The sequence below is a fragment of the Ipomoea nil genome, unplaced genomic scaffold, assembly GCF_001879475.1.
Source record: "Ipomoea nil cultivar Tokyo-kokei standard unplaced genomic scaffold, Asagao_1.1 scaffold2928, whole genome shotgun sequence".
NCBI lineage: Eukaryota > Viridiplantae > Streptophyta > Magnoliopsida > Solanales > Convolvulaceae > Ipomoea > Ipomoea nil.
In genome coordinates, this window is record NW_017619356.1 from 1911451 (window position 1) to 1932820 (window position 21370).

Below are 21370 nucleotides of genomic sequence, written 5' to 3' on the forward strand. Positions count from 1 at the left end.
TCAATCTGCACCGCCCTCGGCTCCAACACGCAAGCTCGTTGCCTGAGCTTGCTGGGGCAGTTTCAAGCCCTCCGGCAAGGTAACTCCACCCTGAGCGATTATCTCGGACGAGCCGAGCTCTTGGTGGAAGCGCTCGCGCAAGCCGGACAACCTTTCTCCATGGCCGAACAAAATCTATATGTTGTGCATGGTCTGAGGCTGGAGTATCGTGCGTACGCGGCATCCCTCACCGCCCATGCGCCAGTGTCGCTACTGCATCTTGCTGACCATCTCCAGGCCGCTGATTTCATCTTGGCGGACGATTTTTCGGAGACCGGCAGTGCAGCGTCGGCTGCTTTTTATTCTGGTCGAGGTCGCGGAGGACACCACCAGTCCGGCGGCTTCGCTCCGAGCAGTGCAGAAGGTGGCGGTGGTCGGCAGTCCCAGTGGCGAGGCGGCAGAAATCAGAGGGGCGGCCGGAATCAACGCGGGGTACCACGGTGCCAAATTTGCAGGGCGCAGGGTTATACTGCCGTTTACTGTTATAAACGGTACACGACTCAACCGCCCACGCAGGCCAATGTTGCAGTGTCCGGCGAGTCCCCGGGCACATCCGTCTCGGCCGAAACATGGTATCCTGACACGGGTGCCACGGCTCATGCCACTCTAGATGCCGGCATGATAACAGCCCAGGAGGAGTATAATGGTCCGGATACGCTCCGGGTGAGAAACGGTACAGGTTTAGTTATCTCACATGTTGGCCATGCATCAATCCCCACTGTTTCCAAACAATTATTCCTATCTGATGTATTACATGTCCCAAAATTAACTGTTCCTTTATTGTCCGTTCAAAAATTCGCTAAAGAAAATAGTGTGTTTTTTTTTAATTTCATGACAGCTACTTTATTGTGAAGGATTCCAAAACCAAGGCGGCGCTTCTTAAAGGCCCGACTTCTGGAGGTCTATACAAGCTTCCTGTGTCTCGGAGTCAATTTGCGTTCGTCAGTTCCCGGGCAACACCCACAACCTGGCATGCCAGACTTGATCATCCACATAGTCTAGTGCAAAATAAAATACTACAGCATTGTTCAGTTTCTCATGATAAATGTAGTTTCGGGTCTTGTAAGGCTTGCCATCTCGGCAAGTCCTCTCGTTTTCAATTAGATATATAGGATAAGTGAGTCCAGCAAAAATGTACTAGATTTGGTGTATACAGACATCTGGGGTCCTGCACCAGTTGTCTCGTCTAGTGGTTACCGCTATTTCCTTTTGTTTGTTGACGATCATTCGCGCTATTGCTGGTTTTATCCATTAAGGGTAAAATCAGACATTTATAAAATGTTTGATCTGTTTCGTGTGTTGGTAGACCGGCAGTTTTCGCGCTCTATCAAGTCTATACAGTCGGATCTAGGGGGTGAGTACCGCAAATTGCATACCACATTCCAAACCCTTGGGATTAATCATCGCCAATCATGTGCCTACACGCATGAATAAAACGGAAGGGTTGAGCGCCGTAACCGACACATTGTCGAAACGGGCTTGGCTCTTCTCGCCCAATCAGCTGTCCCACAACACTACCGGGATCATGCTTTTGAAACAACCGCATGCCTAATAAATTATCTACCTTCCTCAGCCTTACAATTCGAGAGTCCATATTACTGACTATACAAAAAGTTACCCCCATATCAATTTCTCCGTGTCTTCGGGTGCTTGTGTTACCCACATCTAAGGCCTTACAACCGTCATAAAATAGAGTTCCGTTCAACACCTTGTGTATTCCTGGGGTATCCTCCCTCCTTCCGAGGATATAGATGCATGGACTTAACTAGTGGGAAGACTTATATCTGTCGTCACGTGCGGTTTGACGAGTCTACTTTTCCCTTTGCCACAGGTTCATCACCACAAGCAGTTGAGTCACAGCCTGTGCTATGGGCAGCTAGTCCCGTAATACCTGTTCACATTGAACAAGCGGTCAGTCTCAACACCCCTATGCCACATGACGTCGATCCCCAGCCAATAGCTCAAGAAATGCCGCCATTGGCCATTGAGCCCGCTGTCCCGGTTTCTCGGGGGCGGGGTCGGCCTCGGGGTCGGGGTCGGGGACGGACACAGCCGCAAGAACGGGAACATGGTGTGCGTCTACGTCGCACGACACACGGGACTAATGAAGAGTTTCACGCTCTGACTGCAATCACTACTGATCCAACTTGTTACTCCCAAGCAGTTGGACATCCACAGTGGAGGGATGCGATGGATCAGGAATTTAATGCCTTACTACATAACAACACCTGGCGCTTAGTCCCACCGGATCCTACTATGAACATAATCGGGTGTAAGTGGGTATTCCACACCAAGTGAACCGCGGATGGCTCTATAGAACGGTACAAGGCTCGCCTTGTGGCAAAAGGGTTTAATCAGGTAGCAGGGGAAGACTTCTTCGACACCTATAGTCCAGTAGTCAAACCCACAACTGTGAGGTTTCTTTTCTTGTTGGCCATCACCAACAAATGGACCCTCCGGCAGCTAGATGTGCACTTAAATGATCATCTAGCCGAAACAGTCTACATGAAGCAACCTCCCGGTTATGAGGACCCGGCTCATCCCGATCACGTTTGTCACTTGCAACGATCTCTCTACGGACTGAAACACGCTCCCCGGGCATGGTTCAAAAGACTGCATGACTTTTTGCTTACCACGGGGTTCAGTGCATCGAAGACGGATGTTTCTCTATTCTACTACAGCATGGATGGGTGTCAGGTTTTCCTCCTTGTGTATGTAGATGACATCATCATGATGGGGAGTAGCGCGACGCTGGTCAACTCTTTGTTATGCCGACTTGCTACTGCGTTCAAGATCAGGGATCTTGGCAAACCCGGGTTTTTCTTAGGCATTGAGACCGTGGATACTCACGGCGGTATGGTTCTATCCCAGCGGCGTTATATGTCTGATCTGTTGAACCGAACTGGTATGGTTGACTGCAAGCAACTCGCAACACCTGCATCCACTACACAGTCTGTTACTCCGTCTGATGAGCCGTTCGATAATCCCACACAATACCGTCGGATTGTAAGGGCTTTACAGTACCTCACCATTACCCGTCCTGACCTTTCATACGCAGTAAATCGGTTGTGCCAGTTTATGCATACCCCAACCGTTGATCACTGGGCCATGGTAAAACTGGTGTTACGGTATATTAAGGGCACTTTGGATTATGGACTCCGACTCAGTTCTTCCCCGACTACTGCCATACATGCCTACTCCGACTCGGATTGGGCTGGCTGCCCTATTGACAGGAAGAGTACTAGCGGATATGCAGTGTTTTTAGGGACTAATCTCATCTCATGGTTATCCAGGAAGCAACGGACTGTGGCTCGCTCTTCGACCGAAGCCGAATAGTCGAATACAAGGCCCTAGCCGATGTCGCTGCTGAAGTAACTTGGGTCGTCTCTCTTCTCCGTGAGCTGGGTCTACACACGGGGCAGCCATCTACTCTTTGGTGTGACAATTTAGGCGCAACATATCTATGTGCTAATCCAGTTTTTCACGCCAGGACAAAGCATGTCGAAATCGACTATCATTTTGTCCGTGATAAGGTGGCCAGCGGGGACTTTGTGGTCAATTTTGTTTCGACTAAAGATCAGCTGGCTGATGTCTTCACCAAGCCGCTACCCGGACCCAGGTTTATAGCTCTGCGAGACAAGCTCAACGTTGTGCCGCTCACACCGTGTGCTTGAGGGGGTGTGTGAGTATTATTATTATTAATTGTATTTAATTTATATAACCTATGTTAGTTTTCTATGGCTAGAATAAGTCTACTGTCTGTATCCTATTAGATAGGAGTAGTTAGAAGTAGACTGAGATATACTCTCGTGTAATTCTATCTGTTGGTTAATTGAATTGAATCTCTGAGTTCTCATCGTGAGGACTTCTTAAAATAAAATTTTAACCTCCTCCATTTGAGACATCATCAACTTTGGAGAATAAACCTCCTCCATTCAGAGAACATCAACTTTGGAGAATAAACCATTTGATTTTAAGCTTTTAACTTTTCATGTTTCTTCTAAACTGAAGAATCATACCAACTTAAATCATAATCCATGATTTAAATTTGAAACTTTCTTTTCACTGCTAACTGACAGTCATACTAGATAAACTAGTAAACTTTTGGCTTTCAAAATTTTAACACATTCTCAATATGAGAAACTTTCTGTTAAAGGCATTCATAAATTTTATGAATTTCATTATGCATACTTCATGCATAAAACTTTCTACATGCCTTCATTAAAAATGTACTAGAATATTTCGAAGGCATTTCTGTCTTTAATAGAAATATTAATAACATAATATTTCAAAAACTTTCACAAGGATAAAAACATCTGTATGCTAAAATACCAATATTTCATGCATGAAAAAAATAAAAATAATTCCATCTTATCATTATGCAACTCTGTATCCATGCAAATGATACCAGAAATATTTACAATACCAAACTAAACCAAATTTGGCAATTTACAGCACACCAAGATCCAACATATTATACATGTATCTTTTATACTATGCATGCAACCGAGACAGAGTCTCAATATAAAAATATTTATAAACATGCATAAACATATCCTTGTATTTAACAGGCTATGCAAAATTCAAAAGAATCTCATGCATATCTTCTAGACATAATCTAGAACTTAACCAGTAAGTAAAATAAAACTTACGTACCTGCCAAGGCCGAGACAAAGATATAAAAGGTACTGTACCGATCTCATCCTGTAAAAAAATATCTTGCCTTGATAATCATCACTTCTGGCCTTTGATACGCTGAAACCACACACCCACTCTAGGGAAGTACACATCTTCTCATTCCAAATAAATCATGGCTAATAAAATGATTTATTTATATAAAATCATTTTCACATCTCACTAATCATCTTGGCATAATTTGATATGCCCATGATTTTGAGTGAAAACAGAAATGAAACTTCATAGCATAATTCAAACCACATGTACAACGTGTACATAGCATGCCATGAACACCATACAAAACCGCACGAAAATCTTCTTGTACAATAAACAAAGACAAACCCAAAAGTGATTTCCGTCATCCTCTCATCAACAAATTCAGAATCTCATTCCGAAAATATTACCGTGATGAGAACTTATTCTTCCATGCCTGACATCTTGCCTTTAAAACTTTCAAGGCAAGACCAATGATCACAGGTTTATAAACTTTAAAGCTTATAGATTGTTGGAAAAAGTGCTTGTAATCTGTAATACACTTGAGATACAACAATAATACAGAATACAACAGGGAACAAAAACTGGATCATTTGCTATCTTCAGGCGTGTAATCACTTTCCTATAAGCTTTAAATCTCCCTCTATAAATGCAACAATGTTCAAGATTTAATCTGATGGGATACAAGAAGATGAATGAAATTCTCAAGTTGCTTTGTTTGAGAATTTCCTGTAGAGATGTAAGCCTGTGAAGTATCTTGGTTTCCTGCAAAATAATTGCTTGTAAAATTCATATGTAAAATTGCCTGTCACTTTCAGATGTTTCTCCAATATATTTATAGATGAAAAATATATCTGTTTAGAGAAGTTACATGGAAGTTGCTGTGATTTAAAACTCAACTTCCATAAGATAAGATATATCCTGATTGATATATCTATCACTGGAGAAATAATAAAATTATTTTGAGTCAGTAACTGTATGCAAAATTATATACATATATATATTTATATATTCCTTACGCATGAAAACATGCAAAGAATAAATATAAATAATATCCATATATGTAGTTCAATAATCTCAAGCATACAGCTACATATACCAAGCATGTTAAGTGTAACTTTGAAGCATATAGCTTCAAAATGCATAAATAGAAGAGCATATTCCAAGCACGTTAAGTGCATATTCCAAGCACGTTAAGTGTAGTTTTGAAGCATATAGCTTCAAAATGACCCAAAACCTTACGCATGAAAATATCCAAACATGCATTAATACTCTCAAGCATATTAGTTATAACTCTCAAGCATATTAGCTATATATCACAAGCATATATCTATATACTCTCAAGCATATTAACTATATACATTTCTCCCAGTATTTTAATTAACTTTCTACCGAACTAAAATAATATTTACAACTCCACAACTTCAAATATTATTTAAGCTTTCATGGTAGTTCATCTGAAACATTAATCTCCATTACTATATAAATTTCCAACAAAAACGCGCATCTCCCCTTTAAAAAAAAAAATCAGGTTCGATTCCTAACAACAACATTATGTTGTTTATTCATTATGGAATTTGAGTTCATAGATTATAGAATTATAGTTCATTGATTCTGATATTATAGTTCATCGATTCTAGAATTTTAGCTCATCGATTCTGAAATTTTAGTTCATAGATTCTGGAATTTTAGTTCATTCATTCTGAAATTTTTAGTTCATAGATTAGATTCTGGAATTATAGTTCATCGATTATGGAATTATAGTTCATCGATTCTGAAATTTTAGTTCATATGTTGTTGCTGGGAATCGAACCTGATTTTTTTTTTTTAAGAGGAGACCCGCATTTTATTAAAACGACGTCGTTTTTGCATGCGTATGCACCATGCATGGTGCATACGGATGCACAGCATAATTTGCCAGATTTCCACCACTCGGCTAGAACCCGGGCTAAGCCCAACCTGGTGTGTTGAGCTTGTTTCGATAGCTCTCAACTAACATAAATAAATAAAAAAAAGTGATACTTTGTTGAGACGAAAGTATCAAGATTAACAAGTAAGATAGACATATGTAGAGATGAAGTCAGTGCTGCAAAAATCGCGCCTAAAAGCTAGGCGTTCGATCTCCTAAGCACCCGCTTAGCACTTTTTTTCAACATTGGATGAAGTAGTGTAAAGACAAGTAAAAGAAGTTCAACAAACAACATCGCATATAAATAGAGACAAACATGCTGAAATTAAGACCCATATCACAAGCACACATGCAATTGTATAGAAATTAGTTGGCCTTTGATTAGATAACTATATTTCATGAATAGAAATTTAGTTTAAGATTTAGATCAATTTTATCATTAGAAAAAATTGTGGTGGACAACCAAACACTCGAAATAATTCTTTGTTGAAACAAGGTGGCGTCACCGGGCGACTAGGTGCTGGCAGAGTGGTAGCATGCGCCGCTGGAATGCTGGACGAACTAATTTTGAAGCCAGGCAATTTTTTTAAAAAAATATTTATTTTTAATGTACTGTATGTTTATTTTTATATTATAAACTAAAAATGAATTTTTACGATATACTAAAAATAACTATTCAAAAATTGATTTGTAATACATAAAAAATAAATTTTCAGTATAATAAAAATAAATTTTCAAGATCAATATAATAAAAATGAACTTGTAGATTAGTAATTTATCATACAATATAGATCATGGTACACACTATAATAATTGAAAATTGGAGGCAAATTATGTTGTGGACTCGTGTCCACAATGCGTTGTGGACGCGAGTCCAAAACGACGTCGTTTTCAGGAAAAATGACGGCATTTCAGTTTTTTTTAAAAATTGATTTTGTCTCGCCGTTAACGGCGTTATTCATTTGTGGAATCATGTGTACAGTTATGGAATTATTAATGTGCAGTTATGGAACTATGAATGTACACTTATGGAATTATGAACACAAAGCTCTGACATTATGAACTTACAATTATGAACATATAGTGATAAAATTATGAACATAGAGATCTAAAATTGTGAACATAGAGCTTTGAAAATTATGAATTTACAGTTATTGAATTATGAATGTACCAGTTACAGAATTATGAATGTACAGTTATGAAATTATGAACACAGAGCTCTAACATTATGAACTTACAATTATGAACATAGTGATAAAATTATGAACATATGCTCCTATAACGAAGCGGTCTGAAATTTAAAAAAAAATGGTGGAAGATAACGGTGCCACTAACGGCACTGTTACTGTATCCACAATGTATGCTGGACACGGGTCCATAACATAACGATTGAAAATTGGATTAGTGGGCTAGGATATGATTGAATATTATGTATTTAGTAAATTATTGTTATTTTTTTTATTACAATATAACATATTCCTAGTATATGTTCAACAAATTATGCCAACTCTAATTGACAACACCCACTAATCACCTTCGTTCGACAATGACATAGTCATGATTATTTCCTAAACAATGTCTAAATCTGGACCTCCAAATCAAATAACGAAGGGGCCAAGGCTATTTACTACTTCTAAGTTTCCAAAATTTCTGTCCAAGAATCACTAGAGAAGGTAAACCGCAAGTCCCCCAAACAACCTCTCAGTCAGTCCTTATCGTTGACTCTACACACAAAGGATCAATCCCTTACCTCCTCACTTCCTAGTATTAGAGTGGAAAGAATGTATATATCGATTCACAGAAACACAATACATTGCAAGGTTTAAGTAGGAAAGATCCTAACAACTCTGAACCAAAACTACAGGAGAGAAAGTATAACAGGTTAGACTAAACCAATACTTATATATGTATTAGGTAATTTTTTATAAATTTTTTACAAGAATATATTAAAAGGCTTTAAAATGTAGGCCTTAAAAAGGCTTCAAGCCAGGTTAAGGCAGGCTTGAGCCTAAAAAAAGTCTACAGACAGGCCCAGACCCATGCCTAGGCTTTAGATTTTCATGTTCATTCCTACGTTTCTAAAGTCTGGCTCGGCCTGGCGTATTTCCACCCCTAACCGTGGAGATGACAGGCTGGATTATCTCAATGCAACTGCCGAGAAGAGCTGTAAGAATAATCTGATCCTGACGCATCCACTTCACATGTTCTGGGTTCAAAATCATTGTTGCAATGTCAAAAAATTGTGTGGGTTCTTTTACAGTACCATCAATATACCCCAATAAACCAAGGTCGTTAAGCGTAGAACAAACATGCGTTGCCAAACCGAAAAAATTGACATCGGTAAGGCAAATTAGGAAGTTGGTTGGGACAGATAATTGAATGATGGTCATGGTAGCTGAAGTAGCCATAGGATCGAATGATGAAGGGAAAAGAAAAATCTCGTATGAGTTAGGCTCTTGATACCATATTAGAGTGGAAAAAATATATATATTGATTCACAGAAACATAGTACAATATAAGGTTTAAATAGAAAAGATCCTAACAAGTTTGAACTAAAATTACAGAAGAGAAAGTATTGCAAACTAAACTAAATCAACTAGAATAAATATAATAAAATATATACAAATATTATGCCTTAATACCTAGAACCTCTACCTTGCCATTGAAGTGGTAACATTAAGTCAAGTGGTCTATTACTTATGCTAGCCCACGGAACATTTTAGAATTGATGAAGATGATCATGGTTGTCATTAAAAATAAATAAATAAATAAAATTCGAACTAGTAATATGTAAAACTAAGGGTGTGTTTGGTTCGCACATAGGAATCGGAATCGGAATGGGTATCAAATACTTGGTAATGGTAATGGGTTTTGGTGGAAGTACTTAACATGTTTGGTAGTAGGGTGGAATGAGAATGGTTACTAATAGTAGTGCTTGAAAATGAACAAGGGAATGAAACCCTTATTTTATTTAGGTATGGGTTTTTCAATTGATGAGATATTCGAAACCCATAGTAGTGTTCTAAAAACCTATCAACCAAATGACAACAATCATTTTCATACCCATTCCTATGGGCAAAACCCACCAACCAAACACACTCTAAGTCATCACTACATTTTTAAAAAGTACATGTCCGTGTGAAATTCTAGCCAATGCCAAACTCAATACATCCACCAGTATTATATGACAAGGCCAAACAACTCGTCAAATCCAAACTATTTTGACAACTCTTAACTAATTAGAAATAGAAAGTCTCTCACAGCTAGTTGCCTAGTTCTAGTTAGAATCCATCATGTGGATATCATGAAAGACCACAAAAGATCCAGTATGATTTTTTTTTTTTTTTTGGGTGTACCAATGGTTTCTAACGTCGGAAATAGTGACTAATTTCCTCGTTGAATTGTAAGCATCTCTTTTATGTAAGACAGTAAGCTTGGAATTGAAAATTGCTCCATACCCAAAGCCAAGGATCAAACCCTTGACCTTTGGTTAAGGGACCTTTGGTTAAGGATGAATGAGTCTCCTTCACTCAACCACACCCTAGGTTAAGATGCAGTATGATGCTTATGCTTCTGCAATATCCAAACACATACTAGGAAAAGCATATATAGTGATGCAATCTTAATGGATCTTGAATTATTGGTTTTAAAATAATCCCCCGTAACTGTTGAAGCAATTAATATTAAAAATTAGAGGAAAATGACCCACTTCCAATACTAGTCAATATATATATATATGAAACAAAGGTGAAAGGGATTCACTTCAATAGCAGATGGCATAAAATGACATATAGATAAGCACTTTCAAGTGTGAAATCAAATTTATTTTAGGAGGTCATGTGAGGACTGGGAGAGGGTGGGTCAATACAGATAGTCAAGAGCTGTCAAAATGGACTGAACCAGTTCATCCCGCCACAAAATAAGGGTGGATTGGATTGGGACATGGGAGTTTAGGGTCCAATATTCGATACCTGTGAATAATAGAAAAAGAAGAGAAAGCAAAAGGAAGGCAAAAGAAGTGCTGGCAAATCAAAGACATGACAAGATGCAAATTGGAGAGCCTAAATCCTTCATTTGAAGCTTTACCAAGTCCTAATAAAGGTGATTTCTTTAATTAAGTTCAAAAAATGATTAGGTTCATGGGATACAGTGATACACAATATTAAAGAGGGCTTTAGAAATAGAAATATAAACCTAGAGTTTCCGACTATTTTATTAAGAATCTTCATCACTGCTTAAGCAAAAGCCAGCAGTCTTAATCCTACTCCTAGACATTCACTGTCATCAAATTCACAGAATCATGAACACAATCAGTAACAAGCCACATTGATAATCATTATCCCAACAAGCCATATTGATAATGCTGCTATAATACAAGTAAGACATGTAACTCTACCTCCTCCTTATTTCCTTTTATTATCTTTCTCTTTTACTTTCCTTTTGGTGAGGGGTTGGGGATGGGGGTTATATCAACTAATCAACTTAGAAACTTCAAGATCCTAAATCTAAAGTTAAAATTTTAACTGAATACAACCAGTAACAAATTCTTCATGTATGATTGGAATTCATTAGTAAATGAACATTATGTGAACCATGTGAAATTTTCTTTAAAGCTTTATATGTTTATCAAGAGATAAAAATATTGAAGTAGGATGTAGAACATCAAAGTACTGATTCATATTTTTTCATAAAATTAACAAATAATAACCTCAAAAGTGCTAGTGGAATCATCTGGAGTTATAGTGAATCAATCCAGTGTCCACTAGAAACATATGATCATTCCCGTATTTGAAAATGGAACCTTCTACCTTCAGGATCCTCAAATAAACTTGCCCAAGTGCCAAACCAGGACCATTTCTCATGACATTTGTCATATTTACCTTTCCAGAAGCATGACCAGTTCACAATGTGGGGTATGAGGGAAAAGATCAACTGCCGTAGCTTTGACAGGTTTAAAAGGCTCTGATTTAGGCATGGACTTGGTCCTGTGTCGAGCAAGACCGGCACTGCTCATATTCTTCCACACTCTGTTGTTTTTATTATTGTCTTTCACAACTTTTTCAGCAGATGGTGTGCAAAGCTCAATAGCATTTGCCACCAAGCTTTCAGGATTACACGAAATGTATCTGATCAAAAGAAGAAAGAAAAAAGGGAAGAGAAATGCCAAAACTCAGTAAATTCAAGAATAGAATAGAAAATAACATTAAAAAGCAATCTCCATACCATGCCCTAGATCAAAGGTAAACAATATAACTGGTCACTTAGAGGAACTTACACAAGCCTCCTTAGCTGTTGATGGGTCCTTAGAACTTTGATAACCTGCTTACACCAAAGGCACAGATTTAGCCGAATTTAAATCCTTCACTTAAGTGTCAAAAAATAAAAACAAACAATCAAATACATTGATGGTGGGACTAACATTTACAAACCAAAGTGTAGTGGCAGCTAAACAAATAATGCTTGAACAATCCAATGCTTATTAATGTAAGCATGTAATCAGATCACTTACAGTAGGATGAAGTCCCATACGAGGAGGATCCACAATTGCAACAACATTGTTAAATTTTTGCACTGGAGTGGTTGTATTCTCCGATTCACCCCTCATATGAAGCTGATCTTCAGTATCTTTGTTGCCATTTTCTAACAATTCAGCCGCACTTTTGCTACTTTCCTGGTCAAAGCCATTTTGATCCTCTGATCCTGGCGTTTTATCTTCTGAGTCAACCTTTTCTTCGAGGGAGGTAATTTTCAGGTCACTCTTCTTTAATGGCTTTGATAATTCATCCTGTATCTGAGGTCCCACTAGGTACTCTTTCAATACAGAACCCAAAACATCCTCTGCCTGAAAGCAGTCACGCATATTGAAGAATTATGATGCAAAATAAATTCCATTCATGAATGCAAAATAAATTCCATTCAGAAAGAGAGATAGAACTACATAGTAAAGAATGTCAAACCATCCAAACCTTTGCGCAAATAAATCTGGAGTTTTTTATGCCATTAATATCTGCATTCCTTTGAGCATCTGAAACTGCAGAAGAATTCATTTCAATGCCTACAACCTGGAAAGTCAAAAGCAAAATAACTTTATAATCCATTTTGAAAAAAAAAATAAAAAATCAGAAGTGAATACATTACAGATCCCTACTAAAACTGAACATAAACTGCTCACACAAACCAGATAAGCAGTAATAATTAGCCCAAATTTATAGCAAACTTCCAATTCCGTGTATTTCTCAATTGATAACAGTACTCCAGTTTATGAGGGGAATTGCATTTAATCCTGTGAAGGAAGTTGTTTACAGTACTAAACCAAAGAACACCAGTCAAAAGGAGTAGTGACCATTACCATACCAACACGGTGAGATAAAGTCAGGCCGATTGTACCAGTTCCACAGCATATGTCAAAAAGTAACGTATCAGGACCCAAACCTGCCCATTCCCCAGCTAGGGAGTACAGCTTCTCTGCTGCAAGGGTGTTGACCTGCAATTTCTTGAAGCATAAGCTAACAACTTATATGTTCCATCTGATTTGGAAAATAAAGAAGGATAATGATAGAAAAATGAAAAAGTTAAAAGTAAAGTTCTCACTTGAAAGAAAGCTGTTGGTGATATACAAAATTGAAGACCATTAATATAATCATGAATTTTTGCTTCAGCAATTGCACCAGCTGCTTCTGTTCTATAATCACTTCCTTCTTCTAGAATGGGAAGAGACCTCAGAGGAGCATCTGATGGAGCTACATTTGATATACCTGTGTGGTCCTGCATGTGAAAAGATAAAATAAAATTCTTTAGGTCCAAATGCACGTAGTGGAGGAAAGGAGCAAGTGAAGTAAAAAATAAATTAAAAACACAAACTTTCTCTCCCTCTGTGGTAACAGTATTCCAAGTACCTGAACTACCAATGATGTTAGAGGTAACACTGGAAGTTCTGCAGAAGCCCCATGAACAAAGGCTTTGGCCATCTTGTGAAGTTCAGTATTAACTAATTGAGATTCAAGCCCAACAGAGCAGATCTAAAAAAAGTCCAGAATGTCATAAATTGAAATAATAACATAGATAAACAGGAAGTATGAATGAAATTTGCAAAGACTTAAACAACAACAACAACAACAACAACAATAATAATAATGAGACACTAACCTGAACCATGAGCATGACGTCTGAAATATGTGACTCGGGATTTTCAACCTCTGCAGTTTTTCCTGGTGTTCGACCTTCCCGAACCTAAAACAGATATTGAAAAAGAAGGTGAGATGAGAACACAACATGCACTTCCCAATTAAAATAACATTATATGAACAATTGATGGAGACAGATAGAACAGCTATAGTCTGATTTTAATTCTAGTATGACAGCAACGTAGAGTTCAGTTGGGGTTGATATACCGTAAGTTGACGCCAAAATCCAGTATTATTCAATCTGTTCCACATAGGTAGGGACGTATGTTGTAGAAATTCTTGAAAGATAGCAGCATATCTACAAGCAACCCTGGAGATATTAGGGCAGTCCACGGGTTCCTCGACAGCAGTCACACCCTCCCTAAAACAAAAACAAAAAAAAAAATGAATTACCATTATGTGGAAGAATAGTATACAAATTACCTCCTGCAAACTCCATTCAAATAAAGCTACCTGAAGTTGCCAAGCAGAAACCCTACACAAGGTTTCCCTTTTAGGGAATAACCCACAGAAAATTCACACTTGTTTCGATATCCATTAATAAGTGGAGATGCAACTACACTCTCCAGTTTGCATGGGAGACCACCTGCAAAGGAGAGCATGTGGATAAGGAGCTACATCAACATTCTGGGATCTCATTCTTCTAGAAATCATACATAAAACACTCCAACAGCTTGATAAAATTGTTCAGAAAATTCCATTAAGCAAACAAGACGATCACTTTCATTTTCTTATAATGGACTAAGAAAAATCAAATGCCTGCTAGAATCTTAGGAAATTATCTTCAATTGAAAAACATAATTACAACGGGCACCTATATCTCTTGAATTGATAATCCATTCCGGAAGTGAAACACCACTTGGACAAGCTTTGCGTGCACTTCGAGTCTATACAAATATAAAACAGTTAAAGACCAAATCAACTAGTAATGATGCTGGAGATTATATTAACAGAAAGAAAAAGGTTTAAATACAAGAGATTCTGACAAGTTTTTTTAGGGTTTGCATCAGAGAGTTCTTCTTGTCCTCCAGTTGGTCAGCATAGGGCACATCAGCAAGAGGAGTCACTGCACTACGAGCACTTCTACCCTTCACTACAGAATCACTGTTCATTGAATTTTCGCCTAACTGAATATTATTTGCTCCACCGGATATGTCCAAGCTGCCCCCAGACAGGACTTGTTTTTCATCTTTATTTTGTTTCTCAAATGACCTTGGAATAACATCTGCAACCTTCAAAGTCTTGTTGCCAACCTCCTTTCCATCTAGCTCCTGCCACATTGTAATTAATGAATAAACTCTGGATAAATCAGTACAATCTCCTCATTGTACTAAAACTTCTGAGCCAGTCCAATCAAACTTCAAAATTCAAGGCATACCTCAGCACTTTTCACTTGCTCTGCATTTTCAAAAGTCACAAATCCCACAACCATACCCCTTTTCTTCTTAGCAGCCTTGAACAGAATCCCCTGAAGATAAAAATTAATCAATATCACTGTATGATATTGCAGCAACATAACATGGCATGAAGAGTCTGTAACAAGTCAAAACATCTAACCCTGCTTCTCTTTTCATGGGTTCTAAGTTCTATCTTCTAACTCCATATTCAGATATATTAGTATTATTATTAGCAAGTTATGTTCCAACAAAGCTACATCCTACAAAACATGATAATTTTCGGGTTCATCCAACAGATGAATATTTTTACCATGTCCTTTTTAGTTTGTTCATCGCTACCTCTTATTGTTCTTGAATTACATGAACGCTCAAGGTAAATAGAAAAAACCAATCATAAGTAGAGAAGTTCATTGGATATAATAATTTATGCAAATAACTAAAATGCAGCATTTCAAAATCAAAGCTCTAACTTTCATGGAGGAAAAGAAAAAAAAAAAACAAAAAAAACTAACGTGTTCATTGAGGAAATTCTGTAATTTATCCGAACTCCACTTGAGAGGAAGATTCACAAAGCACTTTGCCAACTTGGAACCCGACGAAAATCCTTCCTCCTCTGCGAAAGCTTCCGTCATCATGACCTCGTTGCCTTTCTCTTCCTTGACATCAGCTGTGTCCACATCCTCATCAGCCTTCCTAGCCATCTTCTTCGCCCGCTCGGAGGTCGGGTCCCAGGAGTTGTCAGGTCGGGGCCGGAGCTCTGCCTCTCCATGGGCGTACCGGCAAGAGTCTCCGTGGCTGCAGGACCCGTCCGACCTCCGGAAGTAGGAGCACAGAGTCGTCTTCCAGAGGGGGTTCTGCCGCGAATCCGGGTCGGGTTCTTCCTCCCGTTTTCGCTTCTCGGATGGTTTGGTTTCGTCGGGTTCTATTTGGGGCAGAGCTTCGGGTAATGGGACCTGGTCCGATGAATCCTCCGGCGCGATCATTGCAGGGTTTAGGGTTTCTGCTGGAGGCGAAGCGGCAGACATTGGCGAACACTTGAGTTCACAGCGGTCGAGTAACTGCTGAGTGAAGTACCTTTTTCCCAATTTTTTTGCTCACTTTGACGGGCATTATACTCTGGACCCAATTGGGCCAACGGCTAGAACTGCCTCTTCATAGTTATTGGGCCTTGACTATAAGCCCAATCGAGGTATAGAATTATGTTGTGCATCCGTGTGCACCATGCATGATGCACACGGATGCAAAAACGGTGTTTTACTTAAATAAAATAAAATTATTTTCGATTGTCGTTAGTTACGTAAAAATTTGTTCATAATTTTATAATTTCACATTCTGAATTTATAGTTATGAAATTATGGATGTGTAGTTATGCAATTCTAGATTTTTTATTTTTTTTAAAGAAAGGAGGGTGATACCCATGCATTTAAAATAAGAGAAAGGAGGAGTCAAAGTCTAATACAAGAGGCCATGCCTCCAGAAAGGAATGCCAGCTATATCATCGTTTAAAAATTGTAAAATTTCCGCCGGGGCTAAAGGGAGGGAATGGAAGCCACGGGGGCGAAACACTGCCATTTTTGCGAGGGCATCAGCGGTGCGGTTGTTCTCACGCGGGATCCAGGCAATCCTCCAAATTCTTATTGAGCTGAGTTCACGTCTACAAGCCAGTAGCAGGTTATGAGCCATGGATGATTCCAATGAGTTGGAGAAGAAACCTTGGACAATCTCCTTGCAATCACTTTCGAAGCAAACGTGTTGAAGGTTGATAGATTTGGCTAGTTGGATTCCTCTCAATAAGGCCCATGCTTCGGCCATCAAAGGGGAGCAGTTTCCAAGTTTGCAGGTGAAGCCTTTGATCCATTGTCCATCGCTATTTCTTGCAAGGCCCCCACATCCAGCTAAGTTGTTCCTAGGATCCACACTCCCATCCACATTGATTTTAATGCAGTGGTCTTGGGGCTTAGACCAGGAGGTATAGCTCCAAGCTGGTGGAGAGGAACTCATGAGGCCAGAGGAGTTAGCAAAGGCAGATTCAGTTGTCTCATATTGATGTGTAATCCAGCTGCGCTTCATGTTTAAAGATGGCTCATAGTTGTTAAAGATCGCATCATTCCTCCAACGCCAAATCCACCATAAGATGATAGCAAATAATCTGGCCGAACTGGAAGGGGATCTGCCGTGGTTTGTATCGATGATGCCGCGATCGAACCATTCGAAGAATGGAAGGGAGTTCGTTGTAAACATAAAGTTGGGTAAGAACAGATTCCAAATTGCATTGGCCTTGGGACAACTTCTCAACACATGATCAACATCCTCCAGCTCCCAGGGCAGGCCCAGCAGTAGGCGTCCGAGGTAAGGCCACGCTTAGCTCTGTTGACATTGGTCATAATCCTATTGTGTCTGGTAAGCCACATGAAGGTGTTTATCTTTCATGGTACTTTCAATTTCCAGATATTGGACCAACATATCCCCTCCAGTGGAGCTTCATTACCTGATGCTAAGTCGTATGTAGAGGAGACTGTGAATCGGCCAGAAGGTTCGCTGCTCCAGAAGATTTGGTCCGGTAGGTTGTTTTCTATACAGATCATAGTGGCCTCGATCATATTCAGCGCATCTTCTGGAAGGTACTCCGCAAAAGCTCCCCAGTTCCATCCTGACTGGTCTGACCAAAAATCCTGTACCATTGAATGTAAGATGGAGGTAGGGACTTGTCTGATTGCAATTTCATGGAGGGGAAAATTTCCAATCCAGATATCTAGCCAAAAAAGGGTGCTTCTGCCGTCTCGGACCAGTCTTTTGGATCCTGCTAGAAGGATGGGAACACTCTTGAGAATTCCTTTCCATGCATTGGACATATACCTTTTCGGGCGCCAAGTTGTTGGTGAGACATTGGCGGAGTATTTGCTCTTGAATACCTCGGCTCATAGCGAATTATCATCTGTCATGAGTCTCCATCCAAGTTTTGCGAGGAAGGCAGTATTCATATTTTCAGAGCTACGGATACCCAATCCACCATTGGCCTTGCATTGTGTTACTGTGCTCCACTTAATCGGGTGGCATTTTCTTTCGCCCGCGCCAGCCCCCCAGATGAAGGATCGTATGATTCGGTCGATTTCTGAAACCACCCCTTTGGGAATTAGGGTAGTTTGCATAGTGTAATACGGGATTGCAGCAAGGACAGATTGGGCAAGCACAATTCTGCCGGCTAGAGAGAGAGTCTTAGATTTCCAGCCATTGAGTCTGTTTCTGACTTTTTCAATTATCCCTGTGAAGGTGTCATTCTTGAGTCTTCCATGAAGTGAGGGAATGCCCAGGTATCTCCCGAAGTTTTGAACACGAGGGATGCCTGTTTTGTCCATCACAGCTTGTTGGATCTCCGGGGGCGTGTTGCCAGAAAAATGCATTGATGATTTGTTGAAGTTGATGCGTTCACCAGAGGCCTGGCAAAACATGTTTAAACATTGAAGCATGGACTCGGCTTGTTGAACCGAGGCTTCGCCAAATAGGACTACGTCGTCAGCAAACATAAGGTGTGAGATGAGGGGACCATGTCTTGATAGCTTTATTCCTTTCCAATGACCTGCAGAAACAACATTTTGGAAATTATGGATGTGTAGTTATGCATGCAATTCTGAATGTATAGTTATGAAGTTATGGATGTATAGTTATGCAATTTTGAATGTATAGTTATGAAGTTATAGATGTGTAGTTATGCATGCAATTCTGAATGTATAGTTATGAAGTTATGGATGTGTAGTTATGTAATTCCGAATGTATAGTTATGAAGTTATGGATGTGCAGTTATGCAATTCTGAATTTTTTTTTTTTTAAGTCAGACGTCAAAACGACGTTGTTTTTGCAACCATGTGCACACGCTTGCACAACATAACGCTCCAGGTATAATGTCTACAAATTGTTATGCCATGAACCCAAGTCCACCTTGCAAGGTGGATCCAAGTCCAAAATGACGCAGCATTGCGCGTCTGGAATAATGGTGCCTTAGTGTCACCATTTCCTCAGCCAATGATATTATTATTATTATTATTTCTTTTGTGAATATAGAGTACAAAAAGTGTGAATATAAAGTTCAAAAATTGTGTTATATTGTTGATATAGTTGTGAATATATAATCCAAAAATTGTGAATATAGACTCATGTAATTGTGAATATTGAGTTATATAATTTTGTATATTGAGATATAAAATTGTGAATATTCAGTTTTAAAATTGTGAATATAGAGTTTTAAAATTTTGAATATAAAATTCAAAAATTGTGAATATAGATAAACGAATTCTGAAGACAAACGGCAAGTTAACAGTAAGGAAGGAAGCAATTTTTTAAAAAAATTCAGACAACGTCGTTTTGCTTCAAAACGACGCCGTTTTGGACCCGGGTCCACAACATAATTTGTCAGTGTCTACATTGCAATGTGAACCTGATCCAAAATGACATTCAGATTATGTGTCTACAGTTAACCTATTATGTGTTTATAATTAAATTGAAGGCATATAATATGTTAACTACAAGCACATAATATGTAATTTGCATATTATCTGTTTGTAGTTAACAAATTATATTCTTGGTTCACGGTATAACAATTGGCATAGTGGAAGTAATTGGTGACTATGGAGCAAGATTCATCTTGCATTGTAAATCCTAATAAAAAAACAACATTCAGATTATGTTAATGTAATTAGTATATTATGTATCTTCAATTAATAACTTATGTACCTACTACTTTAACATAATATATTATGTACCTGTAATTAATAAATTATATACATATTACAACTATTACTGATATGGCTAGTTCCCCAAATGCGTGAGTTGGATTCTGCTTCCCCGGTTCAACTATCCAATATTCAGATTTGTAGATTAGGTTAGGCAAAATCGGGAGTTGAGTTAATCTCCCCGAATTTCATGAAGTAAAAAGTCCCCCTTATAAGCAAGTCCCCTCAGCTGTCTATTAGCCTTCACGTACTGACTAATGTGTAATGACTAATGCATAAGTTGCTAATTTTACTATGATTTTTAGCAATCGTTATACCGTCCACCGGGCACACATAATAATATGCGTCTCGAGCCTTCTAAAACGACGTCGTTTTGTTAATTTCAAGTATAAAATTCTGTGCATTCTATTATATAATTTAGAACATTCGAAACATGGGAATTTTCAGTTATAAAATTCTGTGTTTTCAGGTATAAAATTCTATGCATTCTATTATATAATTCTGTACATTTGAAACATTGATTTTTTTTTAAGAGTTAAGAGTTTATGTATATTATGTATTATGTTAGATTATGTGTATTATCCTTTCAAAAAAGATTATGTATATTTAGTTATAAAATTATGTGTTTTCAGGTATAAAATTATGTGTATTCTATTATACAATTCTGTATATTCGAAACATGAATTTTTCTAAGGAGTTAACATTAGACACACGAAAAGATACAAAACGACGTCATTTTGGATCAGGGCGCACAATGCATTGTGCACCCTGGTGCACGATATAATTTGCCGATTTGTAGCCATTGTCCCTACTTTTGATGCTTAATTGCTTTTTACTTTGTAAACTGCACATTTTATCTTGGCTTTTTGAGAAATATACATAGGGCTCCTTTTACTTTGGTAACATTTCATCTGCAATATCTGACTTTAAGAAAGTTTACTTTTGTTCAAAGAATGTCTGAATAATTAATCGATAAAGTTACTGAGCTTGAGGAAATAACTTCCGGAGATGACTGTCGATCTTTCCAGAGGTTGTTTCTCCCTTCCTCGTCCACTTTCCCCACCCCCCCACCCCCCCCCCTTTCTTCCTTTTTCTCCCCTTCTTTCTCCCCTCATTTTGTGGCATTGGAGATGCCCTACGTAAAGCGTTTAGGGTAGCTCATACTTTTTTGTACAATTGTTTTAGCGTGAACTTATGATTTATATTGTAAGGTGAATCACTGGCATACAAATTTATTTTAAGTATATTACATATTTAATTTTAATATACTATAAATTTATTATATATTGATACATGTTCAATTTGAAGTAATACTTTAAACATGAATTTGTAATAGATTGAAAATGAGCTTGGAATATACTAAACATGAACTTAATTATTTCACACAACCCAAACAATCATCTAGTGTTCATGCATGACGTGACTAATGTTGAAAAATTGGCA

At 38.4% G+C, this 21370-nt stretch overlaps 1 protein-coding gene across 1 annotated transcript; it reads right to left on the minus strand.

Annotated features, from left to right (window-relative positions):
* Positions 1-11206: 11206 nt before the first annotated feature.
* LOC109162299 (zinc finger CCCH domain-containing protein 24) lies at positions 11207-16314 on the minus strand. The gene is made up of 14 exons (XM_019311011.1): positions 15713-16314; positions 15182-15271; positions 14790-15074; positions 14618-14690; positions 14257-14389; positions 14011-14164; positions 13766-13849; positions 13516-13638; positions 13211-13384; positions 12969-13103; positions 12586-12681; positions 12129-12461; positions 11895-11938; positions 11207-11745 (listed from the first exon to the last, which is right to left on the minus strand). The coding sequence occupies exons 1-14, from the start codon at positions 16223-16225 to the stop codon at positions 11496-11498; spliced, it is 2487 nt and encodes an 828-aa protein (XP_019166556.1). The 5' UTR covers positions 16226-16314; the 3' UTR covers positions 11207-11495.
* Positions 16315-21370: the final 5056 nt, after the last annotated feature.

Bases quoted from the DNA above. Each gene is read 5' to 3' on its own strand.
- LOC109162299 (XM_019311011.1), bottom strand. From the start codon at position 16,225: ATGTCTGCCGCTTCGCCTCCAGCAGAAACCCTAAACCCTGCAATGATC. The intron at 14,165-14,256 runs GTAGCTTTATTT...TTTTTGTTTTAG, and splicing joins TTTCTGCTTGGCAACTTCAG to GGAGGGTGTGACTGCTGTCG. The intron at 11,746-11,894 runs GTAAGTTCCTCT...TCTTTTGATCAG, and splicing joins CAACAGCTAAGGAGGCTTGT to ATACATTTCGTGTAATCCTG.